General features: G+C 28.9%; 9 protein-coding genes across 9 annotated transcripts; 7 read left to right on the top strand and 2 right to left on the bottom strand.

The window, feature by feature from the left end:
* Positions 1-1,125: 1,125 nt before the first annotated feature.
* Positions 1,126-2,991, top strand: OCT59_028207 (uncharacterized protein). Its single transcript, XM_025313176.2, has 2 exons — positions 1,126-2,299; positions 2,414-2,991. Exons 1-2 carry the CDS (start codon positions 1,316-1,318, stop codon positions 2,492-2,494), a joined length of 1,065 nt encoding a protein of 354 aa, XP_025187978.1. The 5' UTR covers positions 1,126-1,315; the 3' UTR covers positions 2,495-2,991.
* A 357-nt stretch (positions 2,992-3,348) lies between these two features.
* Positions 3,349-4,545, top strand: OCT59_028206 (Eukaryotic translation initiation factor 1A X-chromosomal). Its single transcript, XM_025313175.2, has 6 exons — positions 3,349-3,493; positions 3,560-3,638; positions 3,731-3,834; positions 3,902-4,034; positions 4,110-4,174; positions 4,256-4,545. Exons 1-6 carry the CDS (start codon positions 3,473-3,475, stop codon positions 4,259-4,261), a joined length of 408 nt encoding a protein of 135 aa, XP_025187977.1. The 5' UTR covers positions 3,349-3,472; the 3' UTR covers positions 4,262-4,545.
* Positions 4,546-5,589: 1,044 nt separating this feature from the next.
* Positions 5,590-6,996, bottom strand: OCT59_028205 (uncharacterized protein; the record flags this gene model as incomplete). Its single annotated transcript, XM_066147135.1, has 3 exons — positions 5,590-5,918; positions 6,441-6,495; positions 6,562-6,996. The coding sequence occupies 3 exons, from the start codon at positions 6,994-6,996 to the stop codon at positions 5,590-5,592; spliced, it is 819 nt and encodes a 272-aa protein (XP_065993878.1).
* A 1,119-nt stretch (positions 6,997-8,115) lies between these two features.
* OCT59_028204 (uncharacterized protein) lies at positions 8,116-11,287 on the top strand. Its single transcript, XM_025313173.2, has 2 exons — positions 8,116-10,731; positions 10,817-11,287. The coding sequence occupies exons 1-2, from the start codon at positions 8,132-8,134 to the stop codon at positions 11,127-11,129; spliced, it is 2,913 nt and encodes a 970-aa protein (XP_025187975.2). The 5' UTR covers positions 8,116-8,131; the 3' UTR covers positions 11,130-11,287.
* A 439-nt stretch (positions 11,288-11,726) lies between these two features.
* On the top strand, positions 11,727-13,798 carry OCT59_028203 (uncharacterized protein). The gene has a single exon (XM_025308607.2). It carries the CDS (start codon positions 11,813-11,815, stop codon positions 13,646-13,648), a length of 1,836 nt encoding a protein of 611 aa, XP_025187974.2. The 5' UTR covers positions 11,727-11,812; the 3' UTR covers positions 13,649-13,798.
* OCT59_028202 (uncharacterized protein) lies at positions 13,690-15,896 on the bottom strand (the record flags this gene model as incomplete). Its single annotated transcript, XM_025313172.2, has 6 exons — positions 13,690-14,076; positions 14,144-14,306; positions 14,373-14,946; positions 15,175-15,384; positions 15,460-15,679; positions 15,783-15,896. The coding sequence occupies 6 exons, from the start codon at positions 15,894-15,896 to the stop codon at positions 13,882-13,884; spliced, it is 1,476 nt and encodes a 491-aa protein (XP_025187973.2). The 3' UTR covers positions 13,690-13,881.
* OCT59_028201 (uncharacterized protein) lies at positions 15,870-17,339 on the top strand. The gene has a single exon (XM_025313171.2). It carries the CDS (start codon positions 16,019-16,021, stop codon positions 17,099-17,101), a length of 1,083 nt encoding a protein of 360 aa, XP_025187972.1. The 5' UTR covers positions 15,870-16,018; the 3' UTR covers positions 17,102-17,339.
* A 95-nt stretch (positions 17,340-17,434) lies between these two features.
* Positions 17,435-19,672, top strand: OCT59_028200 (uncharacterized protein; the record flags this gene model as incomplete). Its single annotated transcript, XM_066147134.1, has 8 exons — positions 17,435-18,285; positions 18,357-18,418; positions 18,490-18,621; positions 18,692-18,816; positions 18,886-18,977; positions 19,045-19,123; positions 19,197-19,535; positions 19,621-19,672. The coding sequence occupies 7 exons, from the start codon at positions 17,435-17,437 to the stop codon at positions 19,386-19,388; spliced, it is 1,533 nt and encodes a 510-aa protein (XP_065993877.1). The 3' UTR covers positions 19,389-19,535; positions 19,621-19,672.
* A 323-nt stretch (positions 19,673-19,995) lies between these two features.
* OCT59_028199 (uncharacterized protein) lies at positions 19,996-20,394 on the top strand (the record flags this gene model as incomplete). The annotated part of the gene is made up of 1 exon (XM_066147133.1): positions 19,996-20,394. One exon carries the CDS (start codon positions 19,996-19,998, stop codon positions 20,392-20,394), a length of 399 nt encoding a protein of 132 aa, XP_065993876.1.
* Between the last annotated feature and the right edge of the window lie 4,260 nt (positions 20,395-24,654).

Here is a 24,654-nt window from a genome sequence, read left to right as displayed (position 1 = left end):
GCCATGTTTTTTTTCTTCACTTTCACTTATTAGTAAATGATTTAATGTAAACATAAATATTTATTATATATATAAATAAAGTAAAATCTATTTATAAATAAATCCGCAGCGAAATTATCAGTGCGGAGGATTATTTTTAGGGAAATAAAATGCTATGGGAATTCTCAACTAAATAGGCTAGTGCTTTTCTAGAATTTGTTTAGTTAAGATTTTACATAATTGATAATCGTGTATGATTGGGCGTTAACTTTTTATATTTAATGAAAAGTGGGGAAAATCGAGTTTTTTCCAAACATTATTAGCATATTATATTTTAGGATTATAAGTTTATAATAAATATTTATGGTAAATCAAAGTAATTTTTTTTTTTAAGAAAAAGATTTTTTTTTATATTTCCTTTTATAATTTCCAAATGGGATGCTTTAACTTGACATTTTTATTTATAAAATATCAATATTTTGTAACTAATTGTAGTTTCTTTTTTGGATGTATTTTTGGTAATGCTTTGCGTATTGATAGGTATTTGCATAAATTAACATTATATACATTATCTACAATATATATTAATCAAGCTTAATTCCGATGTCAATCCAATTTTATTTCCCGATGTCCAATAACTCGTCCGTAATGTATTATGGCTTAGGATTATAAAAAAAAAAATCATTTATATCAAAATAAACCGTGTTTGGAAAATTTCCGAATAGGTACACGAATAATCCATTTCTTACTGGTTTTCAATCTCTTTTTTTCTTTTTGTAGAAGTCTGTGAAACAATCAAGTTGCATTGTGTCGCGAAGATTAACTAGTTTGACGGTTTTTCAAAAATGAATCTTATTTTGATTGTGTAATGCAATTCACTGAAAAAAAAAACTACTAATTTTTAATTTATATTAAATTCCAGTCCACCAAAATAGAATTCTCCTGACTCATCATAATTAAAAGGTTAAAAAAAACTTAACACCATTCACATATACCAGTTAAAGAATTTAAGTTTTAATCTATATAAATTAAAGATTAAATTTTATAGCCGGAAAATTTTTCCGATTTCAAAAAAAAAAATATTCCGGAAGATTTACTAGACACCGGAAATCTATCTATACGCCAAAAAGTATTTTGCGCCCTGATGGCCACATACATATTTTAATCTTCTTTCACTACATATTTCGCTTTTTTTTTTCGTGTGAGACCATAAGAGTTTAAGTAACCTTCATGGTACACACAAAATTCTGAATTCACCACTCATCGCTTATTTTTGAAGTTTTTGTTTATTAAAAAAAAAAGGATCTCCTTTAGTCATCTCAGTTTATTTATCAAAATGAAAGCGGATTCTTCAATTAAACAACGTTGCAAACAACGTTACAGACTACGTCAATTCCAAGGAACACCTCGTTCACAGCATAATAATAACAATAGTAATAGTAGTAGGAATATTTCACGAGACTTGTCCACGTCGACTGATGTCATTTTATCTCCAATAGGTTCTTCAGTATCACAATTAACTCCCTTATCACAAAAAGAAAATACAACTTTATTATCTCTTCCAGCTGAATTAATTACTCGAATTTCATATAACCTTACTTTACCAGAATATTCACGTTTTTCACGAACATGTAAATACCTTGGCAATCATTTTCAAAAAGAACTTATCTTATTTCTTAGATATGTCTATGGGCTTTCTGTTAAGTCGGGCTCCTTAGTTCTATATGCATATGGAGCTCATTTACAATATCGTGCACCAAAATTACTCGATCGAATTTTAGATGAGTTTTTTGTTGATGCTAATGATGCTCCAAACTCTGGACCTAATAATAATAAAGTTTCACCGACTTCGCGTCAAACAAACTCACGATGGCCTACATATTGGTCAGTTTTATATTCACTTGATAAAGCACCTAATATAGATCCACCTGTTATTAATACTAATACTTCAGGAATAGGTTCTTGTTGTAATGAATGTTATTTTCAACCAAATCAGAACATGCCATGTTATAAGTGTGCTTCAACTCAATATCAAGGTTCAGAGTTAATGACGAATCCAAATCCGAAATTGCAATTCCTTCAAAAATATGCTGCAAGAATGAATGCAAAATTTGCGGGTCGTTCTGGAAGATCTGTACCGGGTGAAAGATCACATAATAATAGTCGTCGAAATGAATGGCTCATCACTGACGTGAGACTTAAAAAAACATATAATATGTTGATAATGCAAAACATTCGTTATGGTGATGTCACTCTTTTAAGATTTTATCTTGACAAATATGGTGCACCTATCAATGCACAAGTGACATTTTCACAAGAGGTTGGCTATTGATTTTAATATTATAATTTCACGAAAGAAATAATTTTTTATCTTTATTTTTGCATGTTCAATCATCCTTAACATATCATTAATAATTCTCGTTATCATATTTAGGAACAAGTATACCTTGGAGCTGACAGTGAATTAATGAAATTATTAGATGAATACCGCATACGCGTTGTTCTAACCCCTTGATTCTAATAGGGTATCGAATACTTATTATTTTATTATTATTATTATCATTATTATTATCATTATTATATCATTATTTACTTTTTATTGTTTATTTGCATTATCTTTATTTTATTTTAAAAACTTGAACTTTATTAACAATTTATTTTTATTTTATTTGGTTCGCTTTACTTATCTCAGCATTAAGTATTTATCTATAGAACCTTCCTCTCTTGATATCTATTTCTTTATATTACCACATAGAACTTTATAACCTATTCAAGTTTCTTTCCTTTTGACAAATTGTACAAAACCCAAAAAAAAATTTTAATTCAAAGAGATATTTTTTCTCTGCTTACAATATGAAGATTTATTTTAATATTAAATAGTTATTAGCTGATTAAATATAAAATCCATAGTATTATATAATATTTCAAAAATTATTTATTATTATTAATGAATGTATATAGGATTGGTTTCTTTTTAACAATTTTAACAATTTCCTTAATAAATATATTTTAATGCCATATTTATTTTCGAAATCATTCAATTAATAAAATAAAAAGAAAAAAATAAAAGAAAAAAAAAAAGTTTTTTAATATACTTTCTTTCTTTACGAATTTGTACGTAAATTTCGTAACTATCTCAATCTTCAATTTTTTCTTACAGTTCGGAGCGTAGCGAAGGTATGACGTGCTTTGCTGGTCATTGAATTGCTGCGTTGCTGCGTTGCTGCGTGAAAAATCTATTATCCAATCAAGTTGATAATTACAAATTAATTTTGGGCGGGCGTTATAACGTTAGATCAAATTAAGGCATAGTTATACCATATTTGTCATATTATAGTGATGAATAGACACCGGATTTTAAAAAATTTTGTATTATTCCGACATTTTACTATATAAGGCTCCCAAAATTCCACAAAACTAAAATAAAAAACTTTCTTTCATAAAGGTACTACTTTTTTGCAAGCAAGCGCGAAAAAACAAATTTTTTGTCAACATGCCCAAAAATAAAGGAAAAGTGAGTGAATAACTTTGGAAATTATATCCATTAAAACTTGATTTAACAAATTTGATCGCTTTTTAGGGAGGAAAAAATAGACGAAGGGGTAAGAACGAAAACGAATCTGAAAAAAGAGAATTGATCTTTAAGGAGGATGGTCAAGGTAATTTTAAATACTAGTAATTTTTATTATTTGGAGGAAATTAATTACTTTTCTAATTTAATACCTTTCAATTTTTCTAATCTCAATAATAGAATATGCACAAGTGGTAAAAATGTTAGGTAATGGTCGTTTAGAAGCTCAATGCTTTGATGGCGAGAAACGCTTAGCACATATCCGTGGAAAACTACGGAAAAAGGTAAAGGAGTTTACCAATATGATATTTTTTTTATCTAATATCTTTTTATTAATACTTTTATCTCAAGGTATGGATCAATCAAGGAGATATTATTTTGATTTCTCTTCGTGATTATCAAGACGCCAAAGCCGACGTTATTTTAAAATATACAACTGAAGAAGCCAGAAATTTAAAAACATATGGCGAATTACCGGAAAATGGTATAATGATTATCTTTTCGGAATCTTTGAGTTCTTACTTATATAATTATTTACAACCTTTTTTGTTTTTATTAGCTAAAATTAATGAAACCGACACTTTTGGTCAAGAAGATGGTGATGTCGATTTCGATATTGATGAGGTATTTCCCTTAACTTTTTTTAGTTAAAATTTACGCATTTTTTGTTAAATTGCTAATTTTTGAATCTCTCTTTTTTTTTAGATCTGAAAAGTTTATAATTAAATACATTTAAAAAAATAATATAAAAAATTTCATGTCAAATTAGATAATTAAAAAACAATTTTTTTATTGTATCAGTAATAATATAAATAAATTTCTCATTATAATTAAGAATTCCAATTATTATGGTATTATGTGATTAATACAATGTTAGATAAAATAATTTACTGACTTTTTCCATTTCATTATTCAACTTCACATGTATTATAGAGAAAATATATATATATTTTTTAGGAAATGAATAATAAAAAATGATACTTTTTGTTAACTTTACCAGTAATGCAAAAGAAAAAATATAAAAATTTTAAAATGAACTACTAAATTATTAATTAAAACTGCTGAATTTACTAATACATTTTTTAACCACTAATATTTATATTCAAATAATTGTAAAATATCGATAATCTCTTTATCTCTTTATTGCTAAACAAATAATTGCAAATCTTTTTAACTTTATTTTTTTTTTATTCTAATTTAATTGAAAGTTCTAGGTTCTAATCTATTAAATTACTATAGTATATATTACTAAATATTGTGCAAAGCGTTTTTATTTTTTTAAAATTACAAACATATTGCTATTAACTAATGTTATTATTAATCAAATTCCAGTGGTAAATATCTTAGAAATTAATTATATTGTTAGATAAATGTGAATTATCCATTTATTTCAATGAATATAATAAACCATTAATTATTCATTATAATTTATTTTTATGTGAAATTATGTGCATTGTATATCTATTTTTTTCAATAAAAGTGAAAATAATTAAGAAAGTTAAACATTATTCTAAAAATACAATAAAAAAAATATTTAAAAAAAAAAATTTTAATGTCTAATTTACAAATTTGAGAGATTAATGTAATTAGTATTCTAATTATGAATGAGAAAATGAAATGTTCATAAATCTAAAATAGTTATAAATAAAATTGTCCGGAAATGTTCAAGGAAAATAAATTAATCAAATACGAAACTTTAGTATTTTAAATTGGTTCTTCCCTTATTAATTCCATATTTGTTATCTTTTTGTAAGATTTTTTTTTTTTTTTCCAAAAGAAAGAAATTAAAGTTAAATAAAAGAAATTAACTCAACAAATGTTCAATAATTCACAAATAAAGCCCACCCCTGATCATTATGAAACTTACTATAAGATAAAAGTTATAATACACAGTAATTACAGGTTAGTCCAGTTTCATAAATTATAACCAACTACAACTTTGAAATTAATCTGTGCCTTCTTTGAAGTCTTCCTCACTGTAAGTTGGATTTGTTAGGAGCAATTTTCGAAGGTATTTAAGCCATTTCTTGAACAAAGTTTCATTGATATTTAGTTACAGTATTATCATCATCACTAGAAATTCCAGAAATCGAATGAATTTGATCTTTAGAATCACTGGTGCTATCGTAAAGATTTCGAGGTTTTGGTAAATCGGGAAAGTTCAAAAGACGGCTTTTATAAAAAGATTCTGGATGCGGTTTCTTGAAGGGTTCTAGCTGAGAACCGAGGTGTTCTAATAATCGCAATCTTTCTTTCTCAGCAGAAATAAATTGATCAGATACGCTATGTTTCTGTGACATTCCCATATGCCAGCCCCATGACATCAAGGATTTTTCCAACTCTCTAATATCTGGACGTTCTTTAGGGTCTGCATTCCAGCATTTTTCCATAAGCTCGACATAGCATTGTGGAGTTTCCATTATTATTGATGGTCGAAGCCCATTACATATTTCCCGTGCGAGTTCCGCATTATGTGGACGATCATAAAATGGCTTCTGCCCTGATGCAATTTCCCACATAATTATACTAAAACTATATACGTCAGAGGCCTCAGTATATTCTTCACCACGTAAAACTTCGGGGGCCACATAAGCTAAAACTCCATATACGTCATCGTAATTTTGTTTGTTTGCAGGTCTATATTGTCCCAAATCTGTAATATAAGTTAAGAATTGTGATCCATTAAAATGTCTTAGTATATTACCGGTGTGAAAGTTTCTATGAATTAAACCAGCGTTATGAATTGTCATTAGTCCGTGTGCAATGTTATAAACAATCCCCAGCTTTTTTTCCCATGTAATATCTATGAAATTTTTCTTGAGATGATGCCTCAAATCTCCATCCACTAATTCGAGCACTAATACATAATCTTTTGTAGATGGGCATCTACTAAATCCATAACAACGAGGAATATACTTATTTTGTTTGTATCGATGACGGTCGAGCTAAAAATAAAAATATTTATAATTTTTTTCTTATTCAAAATTATTTAAGGATATAATTTAACATACCTCATTCCAAAATTCTGCATTCGCATTATTAGAATTATGCAAACGTTTAAGAACAACCTGTTTTTCACCCTCACGCACCCAATAACGTCTTGAATCATCCCAATACAATTTAGGCCCAAGATCCCAAGTTGCCTTGTATACAACACCGAAACCACCTCGATCTATTTCTTTGATATTTTCAAATTTATCATAAGGTATCCATTCTAAAAACATTAGAGGACCTGTTGTATTTAATTGAGAATGTCTAATTATATTATCAAGGTCATTGTTTCCACTTGTCCAATTATGAAAATCTTCTTTAAATCGTTTTATTTCGCATGGCTGACACCATCCACGTTGTGTATGTTGTTGTTTACATGCTGGACAAATTTTAGTAGGTAAAGGATCTATTTCTGTTAATTCACGGGGTAAATGTTTGCTGGAATGGCAACCCATTTAAACAAACAATTTTCAATAATTGGAAAAATAAACTTTATATTTATTATTATTAAAGAGCTAGCCCGGCTTACTAGCGTTTGAAAAGGCGGAACGAACAGATTAAATACAAGAATTATAATAAAAATGAAACATTAATGAAGGGAAATTTACAAAAAAAAAATAATTGAAAGGAACATTAAATTGAGATAGACAATTTATACTTGGTTCAGACTAGCCAAAATACCAAATAGAGAAAGATTCACAGCAGGATATTTCCATACATATTCAAATATTTCATATATTTCACAACATTTATTTTTGGATATTTTTCTAACCTTATATTAGTGTTTTTTCATTTAGAGCTTTATACGAATAAAACTATAAATATTTAAATTTTAAACTAAAGTATTTGCGGTAAAGTCATAACCATTAACCTATTGTTGGACAAAGAACCATTTTTTTCTTATAACGTTGATTTTCTTTTTCTTTTTTTTTTCAATAAGGAGTTGTCGGAGTTAACCAGGATACTTTTGTCCAAATTTAGTAGAATAAAATAATTGTTCATTATTTGATTAAATGCGGGTTTGCCGACGAAACATAAATGAGTATCTCAATTTAAGTAAAAGTGGCAAAAAAATTTTCATCTATTAAAATAAACCATGCGTTGAATGCGTATATTTACATCTCGCAGCAAATTATAAGAAAGTAGAAATAAATTTTTTACGCCGCAAAAAAATCACCCTTAATAATATAATACAGTGAAACTTTAAATTAATAATTTATCAATTCCGCCCAATTTTGTGATATTCAATTGATAAGCCTATTTTGGGTACAATCATTAACATATCTAGCTACTACAATTAACGTCAGTTATAAATTCTAATAATTATTAGGTATTTGATTTTTGATATTTAGGTATGTACAACGAAAAAATCACGTGATAATATTGTGTAAGACTCGTGTTGCTTGGAGTTGACGGAAAAATTTCCTTTTCCGGTGAGGAGCAATTTTACAATTCCTTATTTAGAAACAGATAAAATATTTTATCTAAATCAGAAACACGAATTAATTATAAATTTCTCACGAGAGCAAAAAAGATTTTACATATTTTCTTTTTCTTTTTTAAAAGTTGAATATAGTTTGTAATTTCATAATGGATATCCGTAATTATTTCTCCGCACCAAACGCGAATAAAAAGCTAGGAAAAAAGACTACTACAAAAAAGGGGAGTTCCAAGCGTAGGATCCAGGATTCTGACGACGAACTCGGTGATCATAAGGCCTCTAGAACTTCTACTTCACAAGAAAATTCTGCTTCAAAATCTAATACTTCTACTCCAACACGTCAATCAACTCGGCTTAACCGAAAAAACACCAAAGTTGATGAGCCAACAACTAAGAAAGAACGGGAGCGTTCTGATACACCAAAATCTAATAAGGAAGATGATTTTGTGACGATGAAAATTGACGATGAAACATCTCCTCCTCAAAGCACCTCAGAAAACCCAGAAATATTTACTACTCCTAGGCGATCAAGAAAAACCACAGAAGTAACGCCAAAAGCAGTAACCAAAAAACGCTCAAAAAAGATTGATGATGATGACGATTTTGTATTAGAAGAAGAATCAAAATCACAGTCACCCCCCAAGAAAACGAAACGTGAACAAAAAGAAGCAGCATATAAACCTTCTAGTAATCGTGCTATTAAAACGCCCCGATCAAAAAGATTGAATATGGAAGATGAAGATGATGAAAAGGGTATCGTTCAAGATAACTCGGAGATCGGTACCACATCGATAAAAGTTGAAGACAATGATTCACCTGATATCATAGTAGATCGGTCTAATTTGAATAAAGCTGATCCAACGACTCCAGAATCAAAAGAAATACCTCAAGGTGAAGAAATGTGCTTATATGGTAAAACCTTTGTTTTTACTGGCGATTTATCTATGGACCGTGAAGAAGCTCAAGATCTTGTTAAACGTCATGGAGGGCGTGTTACTTCACAGCCTAGTTCTAAAACTTCATATGTTATAGTCGGACAAGATCCAGGACCGAAGAAAATGGAAAAAGTTAAACAATTTAAAATTAAAACTTTAAACGAGGATCAGCTTTTAGAGTTGATTAGAACTTCTCCCAGGAAATCTGATGTTGATATAAATAAATCTCAAAAATCAAAAACTTCTAAGTCCAAAGCTCCTATTACAAAAATTTCTGATGCAATTACTGCAGTCGCTTCACCTGCCTCATCTAAGGCCTCCGAAACTGTCGCACAATTGTGGACAGAAAAGTATCGACCTAAACTTTTCAGGGATTTTTGTGGTAATCAAAATCTCGTAAAAGATATGGAAAAATGGCTTGGCGTATGGGATAAAAAAGGTTTCAAATTTAAGAACAAAGAATGGATGGCTGCATTGTTAATTGCTGGTTCTCCCGGAATCGGAAAGACATCATCTGTTCATCTTGTTGCAAATACTCAAGGGTACGATGTGATTGAGCTTAATGCTAGTGACACTCGAAGCAAAAAACAATTGGATACTGTTATCAAAGTAGCAACAAAAAATACGTCTATTACTGGTTTTTTCCAACCATTCAATGATAAATCTTCAAGTAAGGAGCATGCAAATGAGGCACAAAAAAAGAAAACACTTATCTTAATGGATGAAATCGATGGTATGTCTGCTGGTGACAAGGGTGGTATCGCTGAACTAATTCAATTAATCAAGAAAACAAAAGTACCCATAATTTGCATCTGCAATGACATTAATGCTCAAAAACTCAAATCATTAAGGCCTTATTGTCATGAGTTGAAGTTCAGCAAACCTCGGGTTGAACAAGTCAGATCAAGAATTATGACAATTGCAACGAGGGAGAATTTACAGATTCAATCAACGGACGTAGACGAACTCATTAGAGGAGCTAATTCCGATATTCGTCAAATTTTAAACTTGCTATCCACATGGAAGATTAATCATGATAGTATTAATTATGATGAAATAAAGGGTTTAAACAAAAATAATGAGAAACATCTTAAAAAAAATATCTTTGAAATAGCTAAAGATTTTTTGGGCAATGATATCTGGAAATCTCGTAAGAATACTTTTAATGATAAAATGAAACTTTATTTCCAAGAACACGATCTAGCTCCTTTAATGATTTTTGAAAATTATATAAAAATGAAACCTCACACTATTCCTAAGTTTGTTAAAGAATATGATAATGGAGATATAAAACCAGATACTTTAGAAAAACTTGCATCTCTGGAAGCTTTTGTAAAAGCCGCTGATGCCATGTCTTGCGGAGATATGGTTAATAAAAGAATTCATGGACCACAACAAGAATGGAATCTTATGCCAATCCATGGATTCTTTTCTACTATTGCGCCTGCATATTACGTTCATGGTTATAGTAAAGGAGGTCAATTTGGTCAATATAAATTTCCAAGCTGGCTAGGACAAAATTCTAAAGCAATCAAGATTCACCGTCAATTGAAAGAAATTCAAAGTCACATGCGAACTAAAATTTCCGCTGATAGAAGTGAAGTTCGCGAAAGTTACATTCCTACTCTTCGAAAAGCTCTCATTAAACCTTTGGTTGACCAAAAAACTGAAGGTGTGAATGATACCATTAAAATTATGGATCAATACATGATAACCAAAGAACAATTCGATGTTATCATGGAATTTAAGGATGATCAAACACACTATAAACCTTCTGAAATCGCCAGCGGCTTAAAGTCTACCTTTACAAAGAAGTAAGTATTGGGATTATTATACAAATCTCAAACATTTTATCCTATATTAATAATTGATATACTCCTTTTTTTTTTGTTAAAACAGATATAATGCCAGTTCACACCCTCTTCCCTTCTTAAATATATCGAGCGTGATTACAACTAAGTCCAGGCCTGTTATAACTGCTGATATGGATGATTTTATTGAAGAGGAAGTAGTTCCTGATGACGACGACGTAATTGATGATGATGATGATCTTGCAAAGGATCGCCTCATTATCCAACCTTCCGTAGGTCGTGGAGGTGGTCGTGGAGGTGGTCGAGGTGGTCGTGGAGGTAATCGTGGAGGTAATCGTGGAGGTAATCGTGGAGAACGTGGTGCGAGTCGTAGAAGTCGTGGCCGCGGCGGCCGCAAATAAGCCAGCAATTTACATTTTGATTTTTTCCGGTTAAAAACTTTTTGTAAATACTAATTATTGAATAATGGATAATGGATTAGTGGACACGTGATTTAAGAGTATAAATTGGATAATTCACTTTTACGAAATAAAAACTTTTAACCAAATTTATAACACTATCTTACTCGTTATATTAAATTGATTAATAACATAACCGCGACTAATAAAAATTTACAATAATTGTATCAAAGGAATTTACTTAATGCAAGCTCGTTAGGGTGTAAAAGTTTATTGTCATTTTGGCTTGTAAATAAATTGGATTCAATATAAGTGAAGATTTGAATGTACTATCGATAACTGATGCCTTTTTTTATTCGAAATTAAAACACTAGGTGGTTTGTTCTTTCTGCTTTGAAAATTGAGTTTAATTTCTATTATTGCGCTCTGTAATAGCAAATACAAAATACAGCAAGTATAAATAAAATAAAAAGTTATATCGTACGTAAATCAATCAGATGTTATTTACCAATTATTTAGCTCTGATCTTCGAATTTTTGATGTATTTTCACAATATTCGCTTTACAAAGCGAATCTTAGTGGCTAAATTATCATTCGACAATAGCAAAATTAGTCTGTTGTTATTGCGTGTCCAGAAAAGAAGCTTTTTTTATATTAACCTGGATCGAACCTCGCCTACGGAAGTTATGGAAAGTTCCGATATTATAGAAGATACTACGCTCGTATCAAAAAAACCATTAGACAGTGTAATTCCAGAATCAGTAAAGCCTGAAGATGGAACTCAGTATAGGCTGCGAATTAAAAATGTACCGAAATTCGCATCATCTAAAATGATGAAAGAATTATTGGCGAAGAATGGATGTGAACAGGTTAAAATACAAAAAGCTCCAAAATGGGATTATTGTTTTGCAACTTTAAAAACGGAAGAACAACAATATTATGTATTGAATAAATTAAAAGGAATTAAATTCAAAAATAGAGAATTATCTATACAAGTAGATAATGTTACGGAAAAAGATAGACAGGCATTATTTGATAGACGAAAAAATGAAAAACAGCAAAATATCGAACAATCTGGTATACAAAAATCACCGGAAGAAATGCTAGCGGATCAAGTAACACCTTTACATATTTATGAGTATCAAGCTCAATTGGAAATTAAACAAAGAGGGATTATAAAATCCCTTGAGACATTCCGCGATAAAATGGATGAGTTATATAATAAAAGTCAATATCATTCTTCATGGCTACAAGAAGAGTTTGATTTCAAGCTTCCTTTAGATCTTAAACCAATGATACATTCGCCAGTATTGAAAGGGTATAGAAATAAATGTGAGTTCACCGCAGGATTAAATCTGAAAGGAGAAAAAACAGTCGGATTTTTATTAGGAGCCTATAAAGATGGTCATAATTCTGTTCTTGAACCAGATAATTCAATCCATGTTAGTGATATAGCAAAAAAGATCGCGAAAGCCATGCAAAATTATATACGACAATCTTTATATGACGTATATGATCGTAAGACAAAACAGGGCAATTGGCGCCAAATAACTGTTAGGTCACAAAACTGTGGCAATATAATGATTATAATACAAATACATCCTCAAGGTTTAAGTAAAGAACAAATTGACCAAGAAAAGAGTGCTCTTGCTGAATATTTCAAAATGTTTGCTAAAGAAGAAAATTTTGATTTAACGTCTTTGTTAGTACAAATATACAGTGGTGTAAGCAATGGTATGTCAGAAGATCCACTTGATTGCATATTTGGCACGCCATTTATTCATGAAGAGATGATGAATTGTAGATTTCGAATTTCTCCCAGAGCATTTTTTCAAACGAACACTGCAGCAGCAGAGTTGTTATATCAACAATGTGGAGATATCATTAAAGAAATATATGATCCAAAAGATTTCTCGGAGTCACCAACATTGATAGATGTGTGCTGTGGAACAGGAACTATCGGAATTGCTCTATCAAAAAGTCTTGGAACTACAATTAAAGAGGTTGTTGGAATAGAGCTTTGTGAGGAGGCTGTAGAGGACGCTAAAATAAATGCCTCTCTGAATGAGATAAATAATGCCGAATACATTCTTGGACCTGTTGAGAAGAATTTATTTGCATTACATAATTTCAGTAACAAAACTTCTGGAACTGCTGTAGCAATCATAGATCCTCCACGTGCGGGAGTTCACAAGAATGTTATTAAAGCACTTCGTAAATGTCGTGCAATTGATCATTTTATTTATATTTCATGCGATCATAACGCAGCTATTCAGAATTTTGTAGACATTTGTCGCCCCATAAATAAGGATTTTCATGGAGTACCATTTAAACCTGTTAAAGCTATTGGGGTGGATCTCTTTCCACATGCCAAACACGTAGAATTAATAATCGAGTTTCGTAGAAATAGAGAGGACTCTGAAAAAATTAAATCAGATCAATTAACAGATGTACCTAGTACATCAGCATTAAAGGATGGGTCCGGTACATCCGTATCTCGAGATATCGAAACAAAAGAGTAATTTTCAGTTGGTTAACTTGTAAAATTTATCAATATATATATATGTTATAATTATTTACCAAGGATTGATTATTTTAATTTGTATTAATTTAATTAATACTAGTATTAATTATAATTTTAATTAAACAACTAATTTTTACAAATCTCTCTTATACAATAATTAATATAAAGATTTTATTCTATATTAAATTAACTAACAAAGGCGAACAAATAAAATATGAATTATATTAAATATTAAAGAACTGTAATACTATCTGCAGTTAAACCATCAATTATACCTAGACCCCAATTCGTTATTATTCTAGCACATTGTTGTTTAACATGATTTGCTTTGGGTGTATTCCATTCGCCCATTGAATCTAATATTTTTGCGTAATGAATACATGCCTCTCGAAAGAATTTAGTATACATTCGATCTTTAATGGTTTTCTATAAAAGGCAAAATAATGAATCACAAAAACTATATAAATAATAATCACAAATTTAATATACGAACCTCCCATTTAGATTCTATAGGTTTAAGAAGATATGAATGTCGATTATAATGATATTCTATTAAAAACGCTTCAGGTATTACCCATAATTCTGACCCACTTATATACATTTGGAGCAAGCATGCCGCTTTGCTGTTCTCAAAATTATCAAATCTTTCGGTACACCTAAAAAGAGATCACCGTTATTATTTAATAATTAAGTTACAAAAAATGAATATTTTCTAAATTTACCATGGAAGCTCTCTTCCTCGCCTTACAACAAAATTCGGTTGATAATGCATTTCGTAATCGGATACATTATATACCTTTTTTTTCAACCAATTTTCATAACTTGTTGGACCTTTATTAAGCGACCAACCACTATCTTTTAATCCCATATATTTCCGTTTAGCTAATTTTGTTAATTCTTCAATTGAACGCGGAAAATCATTACTTGTATGGCTTGTGGAAAGCTCAGTAAAAACAAATGTAGGTAAAACAAGAATATCATTTTGCAAAAGAATTTCTTTATGCTTTCTAAGTATTTTTCGTGCACGTTGTGTTGGCCATGTATCTTGATCTAAAAATAATACAAATTCTGAACGAGCAAAAAATCTTGCAATATTGAAATGAAAATTAGTAGGCCGTGGTAATATTGTAACATTATTGATAGATACTGGACCCGCTAAAAGATGAATATCAACATTTTGTTTAAGAATTGCATTTCTTTTATATAGATCGTTATATGTTGCGAGAATATTTACAATTCTCGGATCCTTGTCATCAAGTGTTTCCGTTGGCACATGAAGAACCGCTGACACAGGACCTATAAAATATATCATTTAATTAATTTAAGAATAATTGGTAAGGGCACTGTCAGATATTACCTAATATTAATATAAGAGCTTACCCCCCCCAGGTAAGATATGTTATATATATAATTCCTCATATAGTATTGTATATAACCTAAGATCTTTAGTTACCCCCCCTCCCCTTAAAATATTAGGTAATATCTGACAGCACCCTAATTGTATTTACAATCGAAGATAATTACCTTGCCAAGCTTCGGCTAGTCTTATTAAATCGTCAAAACCTTGTTGAGATACAAAAGTAGTGACAGTTATGTCGTCTAATTCAGGTGTACGCTCTGCACGATAATAATAAGGGTATAGACTATCGGTAAATAACTTTGAAGTTTTAGAATGCATTTTAGAAAATCTATATAAATTATTCATTTCAGATAACGGAGAAATCTGATTTGTGTCTATCGATTTAGAGAAAAGAGTTAGTTATTTTGATATTTGGATCACATCAATAATTTCAATATTTAACTACTTACCATATGTTCTCGATATGGGATGTAAAATTTTAGATCTTCCAAAATAAAATCCTCTAAATAAATGTGTGAAGGAGAAAATCGCAGAGAATGTGATAAAAGATATCACAATTATTCTGACGAGCCTTGTTGTTATTAGCCATGATAAAAATGTTTTCGGTGTAAGCCTTGGCGAGTTGGTTGAACTAAAAATTGGCAACATCGCAATAGGCTGGTCTAAGCACTAAAATAAAACCGAAGCTTTTAAATAGCATTCATGATTTAACTTCTTCTGCGTCATCTGATTATTTGCCGAGTAAATGTTGTGGAACAAAATTCAAATTAACCTTACCAACTAAGTGTAAATTCGGAAAATTTCTCTGTAAATTCAAATTAATGATATTTAAAACAGTTGATTTAGAATTTACGTAGGCAACTTTCTTTTGCTTGGAAAGCCACATTCTTTGTGAGCCGGTTTTTTTGTAAACTGTTCACATAACGATTTTCGAGTCTCTTAATTAAAAAAGCAATATATCTCCTTTTTTAAAAAAACTTGTTCTTTCTTAATTAGATTTTTTAAATCATGTCTTCTTACAGAGTGAACGCGAGCTCCTCACGTACGATTTGCAGGTTTTTTGCTAACGGACATTGTAGAAATGGGCCAAATTGCCATTACTTGCACACACGAGAAGGAAACAGTCCACGCAATAGAAATAGCGATGGCGATGAACAAAACAGCTATAATACTGGAGGAAGTTCTTCTTCGACGTTACACAAGTCGAATTCTAATTCGAACTATCGTAGATCAAATAATAGTAATAATAGAGTTCCACCCGAAAGTTTACTTGTTTGCAAGTATTTCTTGGAAGATCGTTGTATGTTTGGAGATTCATGCTGGTATAAACATGAAAAATCTAATAACACTAAAGGAATTGATACCGTTGATAGTAATGAAAATGACTTAAAAAGTCAAAAAGACAAACAAAAAGCAAAGGAGGTTGTTGTCGAAGACGAATATACGTGCGCTATTTGTTATGATACTCCTAAAACGTTTGGGTTGCTTATACATTGCGATCATATATTTTGTCGAGATTGTATACAAGTATGGCGTAAAACAAGCAACGTTTCAAGCCCTTTTCAAGATGTTGATACCACTAAAACATGTCCCGTATGCAGAAAAAATTCTCCATATGTTGTTCCATCTAGTCGTTTTGCTAAAGCTGGGCCTCAAAAAGAGCAAATCATTTCAACATACAAGGAAAAAATATCTCAAATCCCTTGTAAATATTTTGAAGGGAGTGGAAAATGTCCTTTCGCTGATGAGTGTTTTTACCAGCATGCTAATCCTGATGGATCAAGATGTAAGTTAGGACCTCCTAAAAAAAAAAAGCCAAGATCATTTATTAGATATTTTTCCGCTGACGGAGATTTAGATTTATCCGCTATCTCTGAAATTATCGATGGATTTCAGTTTAATATTGCTGATTGGGACGATGAAGATGAAGGTTCTTGGGACGATGACGACGATGATGAGGAAATCTATTTCCAACATCATGGTTCAACAGATTGGGCTTCAAATTCAAATGGGTGGAGTTGGGGGATTGAAACAAACAATGTAATAGAACACGATGAAGATTGCCCACCGGATTGGCGCAACATTTATTGAACTCTGCAAGAGTCAACAAATGTTTATTATCTTGCACTAATCTTAAGATTATATAAACCGTATAAACCGGCAATATGCGGGTATAGTTTTATCTTTTTTTTCTTCTTTTCTTCTTATATAGTATAAATAAATTATTATGAATAAAATTCTTTCTTTTCATTGTTAATAAAAATGGATATTTATTATATTTAATATTTTCTAAATAAATTAAATTAATTCTCACTTATATAATGCATATAATAATTTTCATTGGTTGTTGACGCTTGATAATCATAATGACACGAACTACAGTATTATCATATACACTCAAAATTGGGCATTTGTTAGTTAAATATGACAACAAAAAAGAGGAGAAGAAGGAGAAAAAGTTCTACAAATAATGTACAGCATGTTGAAGAGCCAGCCACAAAAAAACCAAGATTGAACTCACAAGAGGAGGATCCAACTTCACAACTATGCACGAAAGCACAAGTGGAATTGACGTCGAATTCAAAAGGAATAATAAATGACACACGCGTATTAGAAATAAGCGGTCAAGAAAGCTTTCACTTAGGTTCGCATTTTGATACGCAAACCGTTTCTGATAGGGTTAAAGCAACAACTGTATCCTCTTCATTATATACAAATGGAAACACGAGAAGTCATTCTGCTAAAAAATATACGATTACAGAAAAAGATTTAATCTATTTGGCTCAGATTAAGGAAAATAAGATAGATGAAAATAAGCGTACGAGTGGTCGTCCTGTTATTACCTTTTCAATTTCTGATAACAATCTTACTAATTTGGAATTAATTCAAAGTAAAGAGAATGGTGAAATCACTGAGAATTTCAGTAAAGAACAAATCGATAATTTAAAAGGAAACGGACAGGTTGAGAATTTCCGATTTGAGGATTCAGTTATTGAAATAATACCCGAGAATATTAAAGTAGAAAATGAAAGTTCCATTCAAATTGGAAATAATGAAGTAAATGAAGTAAATGGAGGAATTGAGAGCAAAACAGGCTGTGTTGAGAATTTCAAAGAGCATGATCAAAATATACAAAATAGCTATATTGAGAATTCCGATGAGCATGAGGATTCTATAAATAATGAACATTTCGAAATTTCTAAAAAAGACAACAATTTATCTAAACAATTCCTCAGGCACACAAATTCAAAACATCTTCGACCTGGATTGGAAAAGTATAAACATTTAATCTTCTCTTTATGAGGTGAATTTTTAATCATTTCTTTCTCCATACTATTCTTTATAGATATTGGCATCAACGTTACTTATTTTTTTCATTATATGATGAAGGTATTATGATGGATGAAGGTATGAAGAATTCCAATAATTAATTTTTTAGTGAATCTGTGTAGAAATTAATACATAATTTATATGTATAGAGGGATGGTATTCAGTCACACCGGAATATTTAGCAGCATATATTGCCAAAAGATGTGCTTGTGATACAATAATTGATGCTATGTGCGGTGTAGGAGGGAATGCAATTCAATTTGCGATGACATGTAAAAAAGGTAAGCTCAAGTTTGTCAATGAAATAGAATATATGTTTACTTCTTTATATTAATTTTAATTTGTGTATAGTAATTGCGATTGATATAGACGAGACTAAGTTATATTGTGCTAAAAATAATGCCAGGATATATGGAGTAGAGGATAAGATAGAATTCATACTGGGAGATTTTTATAATTTAGTACCTCGCCTAAAGGTTCATATTTTTTTATGTTATATTATTTTATGTTATAAAAAATTTAATCTCTTTATTTTCTTTTAATAGGCTGATGTGGTGTTTCTGAGTCCACCTTGGGGAGGTCCATCTTATCGTAGGTCAAAAGTTTATGATATTAAAACAATGATATCAGTAGACGGGTAAATAAACATATTAATTTTCCATTATAGTTTTTGATAATTAATATTTAAAATTAAAATTATTTAGAGAAAGATTGTTCCGAGAATCTAGTAAGATCACAAAAAACATTGTATATTACGTACCCAAATCTATAAATTTCAATCAGGTAAGATAAAGTGATTAAAACATCTTGGTTTCTATTTAAAATTGTATTTATTAACTACATATATTATAAAAAGATGCAAATGTTATGCGAGCCTGATAAAATTTGCGAATTTCAAAAAGTAATTGTTTGGGATAAAACTAAGTCGTATTTAGTATATTATGGAGACTTAGTAGGTAATTATTTCAGTGAGGTGATCAAACTTCCAAGATATTGGGTTAATGATACTTCTGCTGATTATAATCAATCTGAAGAAACTGAATATTAGGAATATAAATAAGGAATGAGAAAATTGAAAATTAATTATTGCATCTGATTGATGCTTTATTAATAAAAATATCTTAAAGACAGAATAAATCAGAAATAGTTTAGCTAAGATTAAAATGTTATAGTTTTTATTAAAAAAATGTCACAGGTATGCTTTAGATGACTTTGTTTTGACTCCTATAGTCCTATTAAATAAACAACTAACTTACATTTTAATGTCTTATTTAAAATAGTAATGGTATTTCTGTTATATATAGAACAATAAATTTTGGATTTAATCTTGACAGAAAATTAAATTTTCTAATGTAATTTTTTTAAAATCCAATGTACATTTATTTAACTTTATTTCTTTTATTAATTTATTAATTTTCAAAAGTAAGCCATTTAGATTTTTTTTAAAAACCATTTAAATATTTTTAATAATAATTATATATTAAAATCATTGAAAATTATTACTTTAATAATATCAGTAAATTAATTAACTATATTATACTATATAAATTTTCAAATAATTAATTTAAAAGATATTAAAGATTAATGAAAGAATATTTAAAATTGCAAAAACACACCTATTAGGAAATGTGTTAAAATGATTTGAGAATGAAGGAATGTGCATTGCAGATTGGAATAAAAATGAAATCAAAGAGTTGAGGTTAAAATATAAAATAATTGAAAAATATTTGTTAACAGAAGGAATTAAAGATGATGAAAATGAAATAAAAGAAACAGTAGAAAAGATAAGAAAGATATTAAATAAATTGAATATTGTGATAAAAGAAAATGATATAATTAGAATAATAAATTTTGGATTCACAAAGCATGTACTAGGGATAAAATTTATGAATATCAGGGATCAAGATTGTGAACCGTTAAGTCAACTAATGGAAATTATACAAGATATTAAAAAAAGAAATAACAAATGCAAAGTTTGTGGTAAAAAGGGTCATTATTATATTGAAGAATATTCAGATAATCGAAGTGAAGAGAATATGAATAAGCATATGTAGAAATAATCAGAATATATAAACGAATAGAATATAGAAGTTTGAATAATAGGAATTAAAGGACAAATAATTGTCTGAAAAGATGTTAAACTAATCGTAAAAGAATAAATGAAGTTAAAGAATATTAAGTTATAAATAATAAAACATCATGTAATAGTAGGATGTAATAATAAGATATAATAGAATGTTATAAAACATAATGAGATGCAATAAAAAGAAATAATATAATAAAAGGATTAATAAAAAAAATTATGAAATTGTGTTAATAAATAAAAATTAATATGAGTATTAAATATAAATAAAGTGAAAATACAAAATGCGACCATTTTTCGCAAAATAAATAAATAAAATAATTTAAAAATGGCTGATATATATGATGAATTAGAAGAGGTTAAAAATAGATATGAAATAGAAAAATATGATGAGCTAAGAGAAGAATATCAAATAGATCTTTCATATCTAAAGTGTTATAATACTAATAAAATGGAGATAAATGATTGGTTTAAGAAATTTTGGAAGATTTTCCAGAAAGTAATATTGGAGGCAATGGGTTATAATCGAAATACATATATAAAATTATTAAAGTATATAACACTAATAAGAAAAGATAGAGAAGAGAAATATTCATTTAGTAAAAAGAAAAGAAATAAAGAGCTGAGTTTGAGAAAATAAAAAAGGAATGAGAAAAATTATTAGACGTAATTGTAGTATCAATCAGATATAGGAATAAATCAGATTATAGAAAAATAGGAATTATATCAGTAATACAGTCCGGGATATTTCCAAAATTGGATTGTGTAACAGATCACGTTCTGGAATGATTCTAGAATGATCGGCAATTATAATTCCATCATATTAACATGATTTGGTGAAAGAATTTCTCACGACATATTCTTTGAAACTGCAAAACGTAATTATAAAAATACGTCATAAAAGGTATGTATTTTCATAATCAGTGAATATTTTTTCATAATCAACTCTCTTTCAAAAAAGTATGAAGACCATAAAATGACTATAAAATGACATATTTTCAATTTAAATTAATTTTTTTTGAGTTTCATTGCCATTTTTTTTTTTTTTTTTATTTTAACTTTTTTCTTAATTTTATTGTAGTGACAATGTGCAAAAAAGCATACGATAAAGAGCTGCCTTGTCTTTTCACAATTTAGTAATCACATATGAGTGAAAAGGTTTGAAAATATGTGAGACAAAACCATCGACATGCTGATACTAAGGCAGTAGTTAGCCGTCTCCTTCTTCATCATACTTTTATCTCAGAACTTATACCTTCAAACATCTTTGGAATAATATTCTTTATGTGAAAAACATTATAATTAAATTATTTTTTTAAAGTAATTGGATATAATGACATTAAGAAGTCTCGAAGCTCATCCTAAATCAATTACAGAATGTCGAAAGATTTTGGGGTTATTTAAGAAAGCTTAATTTTCTTAATCCAATGAAGACAAAAACAGATTTTAAAAATATAGGTGGAGAGAGTAAATTGAGTGACCAGTTGAAAAATTTTAGTAATTTGGCAAAAAAGGCATGACAAGAATATATTATTGATTTATTGAAGTGTTTTACAAAAAGTTCAGTTCCTTCATTTCGGCCTATTCCAATCAACAAGAAGCAATGGTGCAGGCAGATGAATCCAACATGACACGAATAGAGATTTTGCGTAAAGTAGAATCTCTTTTAGAACAAATGAGTGAATGGAATAGGATTTAAAAAGAAAAGTGAATTGCTAACCATATTACAAGAGGTACGAAATTTGCAGAATGTATGAATTAGATGATATAGATGTAGTTTAGGCGAAAAAAATATATTTTTCAAATACAGAAATAAATTAGAAAAAAATAATAAAATTATTTAAGTTTTATCATTTCGAACGATCAAAGTATCAAATATACGATGCTAAAATTAATCAATAAAATTGCGTCAGTCATAGAATATTCTGATCAACATTCTTTGATCGGCATATACAAAAATGGTAAGATCGCTACCAATCAAAATGCTTAAAAATGATTCCATTTATGGTAAAATCCCAGACTGTAATAAATAAAAGTAATTTGTGAACATTATATATTTGATTGGGATGATAATTTAATATTAAATAATAAAATAGAAGAGAATTTACTAGGAAATAGAGAATTGTTAGAGTACAAGTACATTATAGAAGACGATGAACAAGATATAAGGTTTGCAAAATTTGAAGAATAGTTAGAAAAAATAGAATCAGTAACTATTGAAAAGAAAAGATATAATACTATGAGATATTTTAAAGAAATATTACATTTAAAAAAAAGTGTAGTAAAAGAGGAAAATAGAAAGAAAATTAGAAAATTTCAGAAAAGTATAACATACAAATGGTGGAATAAGAATAAATATTCAAAACCATAGATAGATAACGATTTAACAAATAAAATAGTAGAAAAAATTGTTGACACAAAAGGTTTTGTTAAAAAATATAGTGATATAGGAAAACTGAAAAGTTCAGATGATGTAAAAGAATCAAGTTCGAATGATGGAGATAAACACATAAAAAAAATATATATAAATTATTGGTTGGAAAATGGTTATGAAATTGATACTGAAGAAATAAGATGAATAACAAATCTTGGAGTAGAATATGAAATAATGAAAACTAAAGATTTTATGAAAAAATATTTGACCATCAAAAAATAATGAAGAAATAATTGAACAATTTAAAGTTTGGTATAGTTGAAATGTAATAGAATATCCACTATGCAATAAAATAACCTTAACAAAAGAAGCAGTAGAATATGATAAAGAATTTGAAGGAACAGTATGTAAAAGTTATTTTAAAAGAGAAGAAAGGAACGATAGTAAAACAAAATCAAGAATAGAGAAAATACAAAAAATATGTAAAATAGTAGAAATTAAAATAACAGAAGAAGAATATTAAATATGAAATATACAGATAAAGAAATTTTAAGTTGAGGATTTATAAAGTTATTTCAGAAAAATAAAAATGAATTAGAAGGAGTTATAAAAGAAATATTAGATGAATATTTAAGAAAACAAACGAAAATAGAAGAAAATGATGGAGAAGAGGATAATACAGATGATTCAGAAAAGATTGGAGAAATATTAAGCTCAAGAGAATATGAAATGTGGGATAAAAATGATGTCAAGGATATTGATGAAGATGAACTTGAAAACAAAATTGAAAATATTATAAATACAGAAAGTTTTAACTTAAGTCAAGATTCAGATTCGAATAATTTATTAAATATTAAAGACTCTAATAATGAAAAAGATTCTAATAGTGAAAGTGAAAAATCTGATTCTAATAATGAAAGTGAAGTATCTGATTACAATTTACAAGAATTATTTTAAAAAAATATAATAAATATAATAACTGAAGGTCAAGTAAAAAAGTTAATGAAAAACGCTTTAGAATTAGCACTCAATGCATTAAATAATCTGTTAGGAGCAGAAGTTAATATAGTAGCAAGAATAGAAACACAGGAAATATCGCAGGAGGAACTATTAGTTTACCGTTATTTTATGAAAAAGAAGAAAAAGATGTAAGTGATTGGGTTGGACAATTTAAAGTAGCATTTACTGCAATAGGAAAAGCACCAGAAGCGAATTGTACAAGACAGGTAGTATATGCAGTAACATGTTTAAGAGGAGCAGCAGCATAATGGTATAATGAAATGAAGGAACTGAATACCGGTAATGGAGTTCCAAACAGGTTGATCAAATTCAGGTAACCTGACAGGTTGACCTGAAATTTTCAGGTCAGGTTTAGCAATTGCAATTCAGCATCAGTTCAGGTTGCAACATCAGTATAACCTGAATGACCTGTTGACCTGAAACTATGATTTTATATAATAAGTAAGTTATGGTATTATAATTCACTTTTTATATTGATTTTATATAATAAAAGTGAATTGCGATATTGGGATTCACTTTTTTATATTGATTTTATATATAAAAAGTGAATTGCGGTATCAGAATTCACTTTATTATATCAATTTTATATATAAAAAGTGAATTGCGGTATCAGAATTCACTTTTTATATCGATTTTATATATAAAAAGTGAATTGCGGTATCAGAATTCACTTTTTATATCGATTTTATATATAAAAAGTGAATTGCGGTGTCAGATTCACTTTTTTATATCGATTTTATATATAAAAAATGAATTGCGGTATCGGTATTCACTTTTTTATATCAATTTTATATATAAACAATGAATTGCGGTATCGGTATTCACTTTTTTATATTG

The sequence above is a fragment of the Rhizophagus irregularis genome, chromosome 8, assembly GCF_026210795.1.
Source record: "Rhizophagus irregularis chromosome 8, complete sequence".
NCBI classification, from domain to species: Eukaryota; Fungi; Glomeromycota; class Glomeromycetes; order Glomerales; family Glomeraceae; genus Rhizophagus; species Rhizophagus irregularis.
This window is presented reverse-complemented; position numbering and strand designations above follow the sequence as displayed.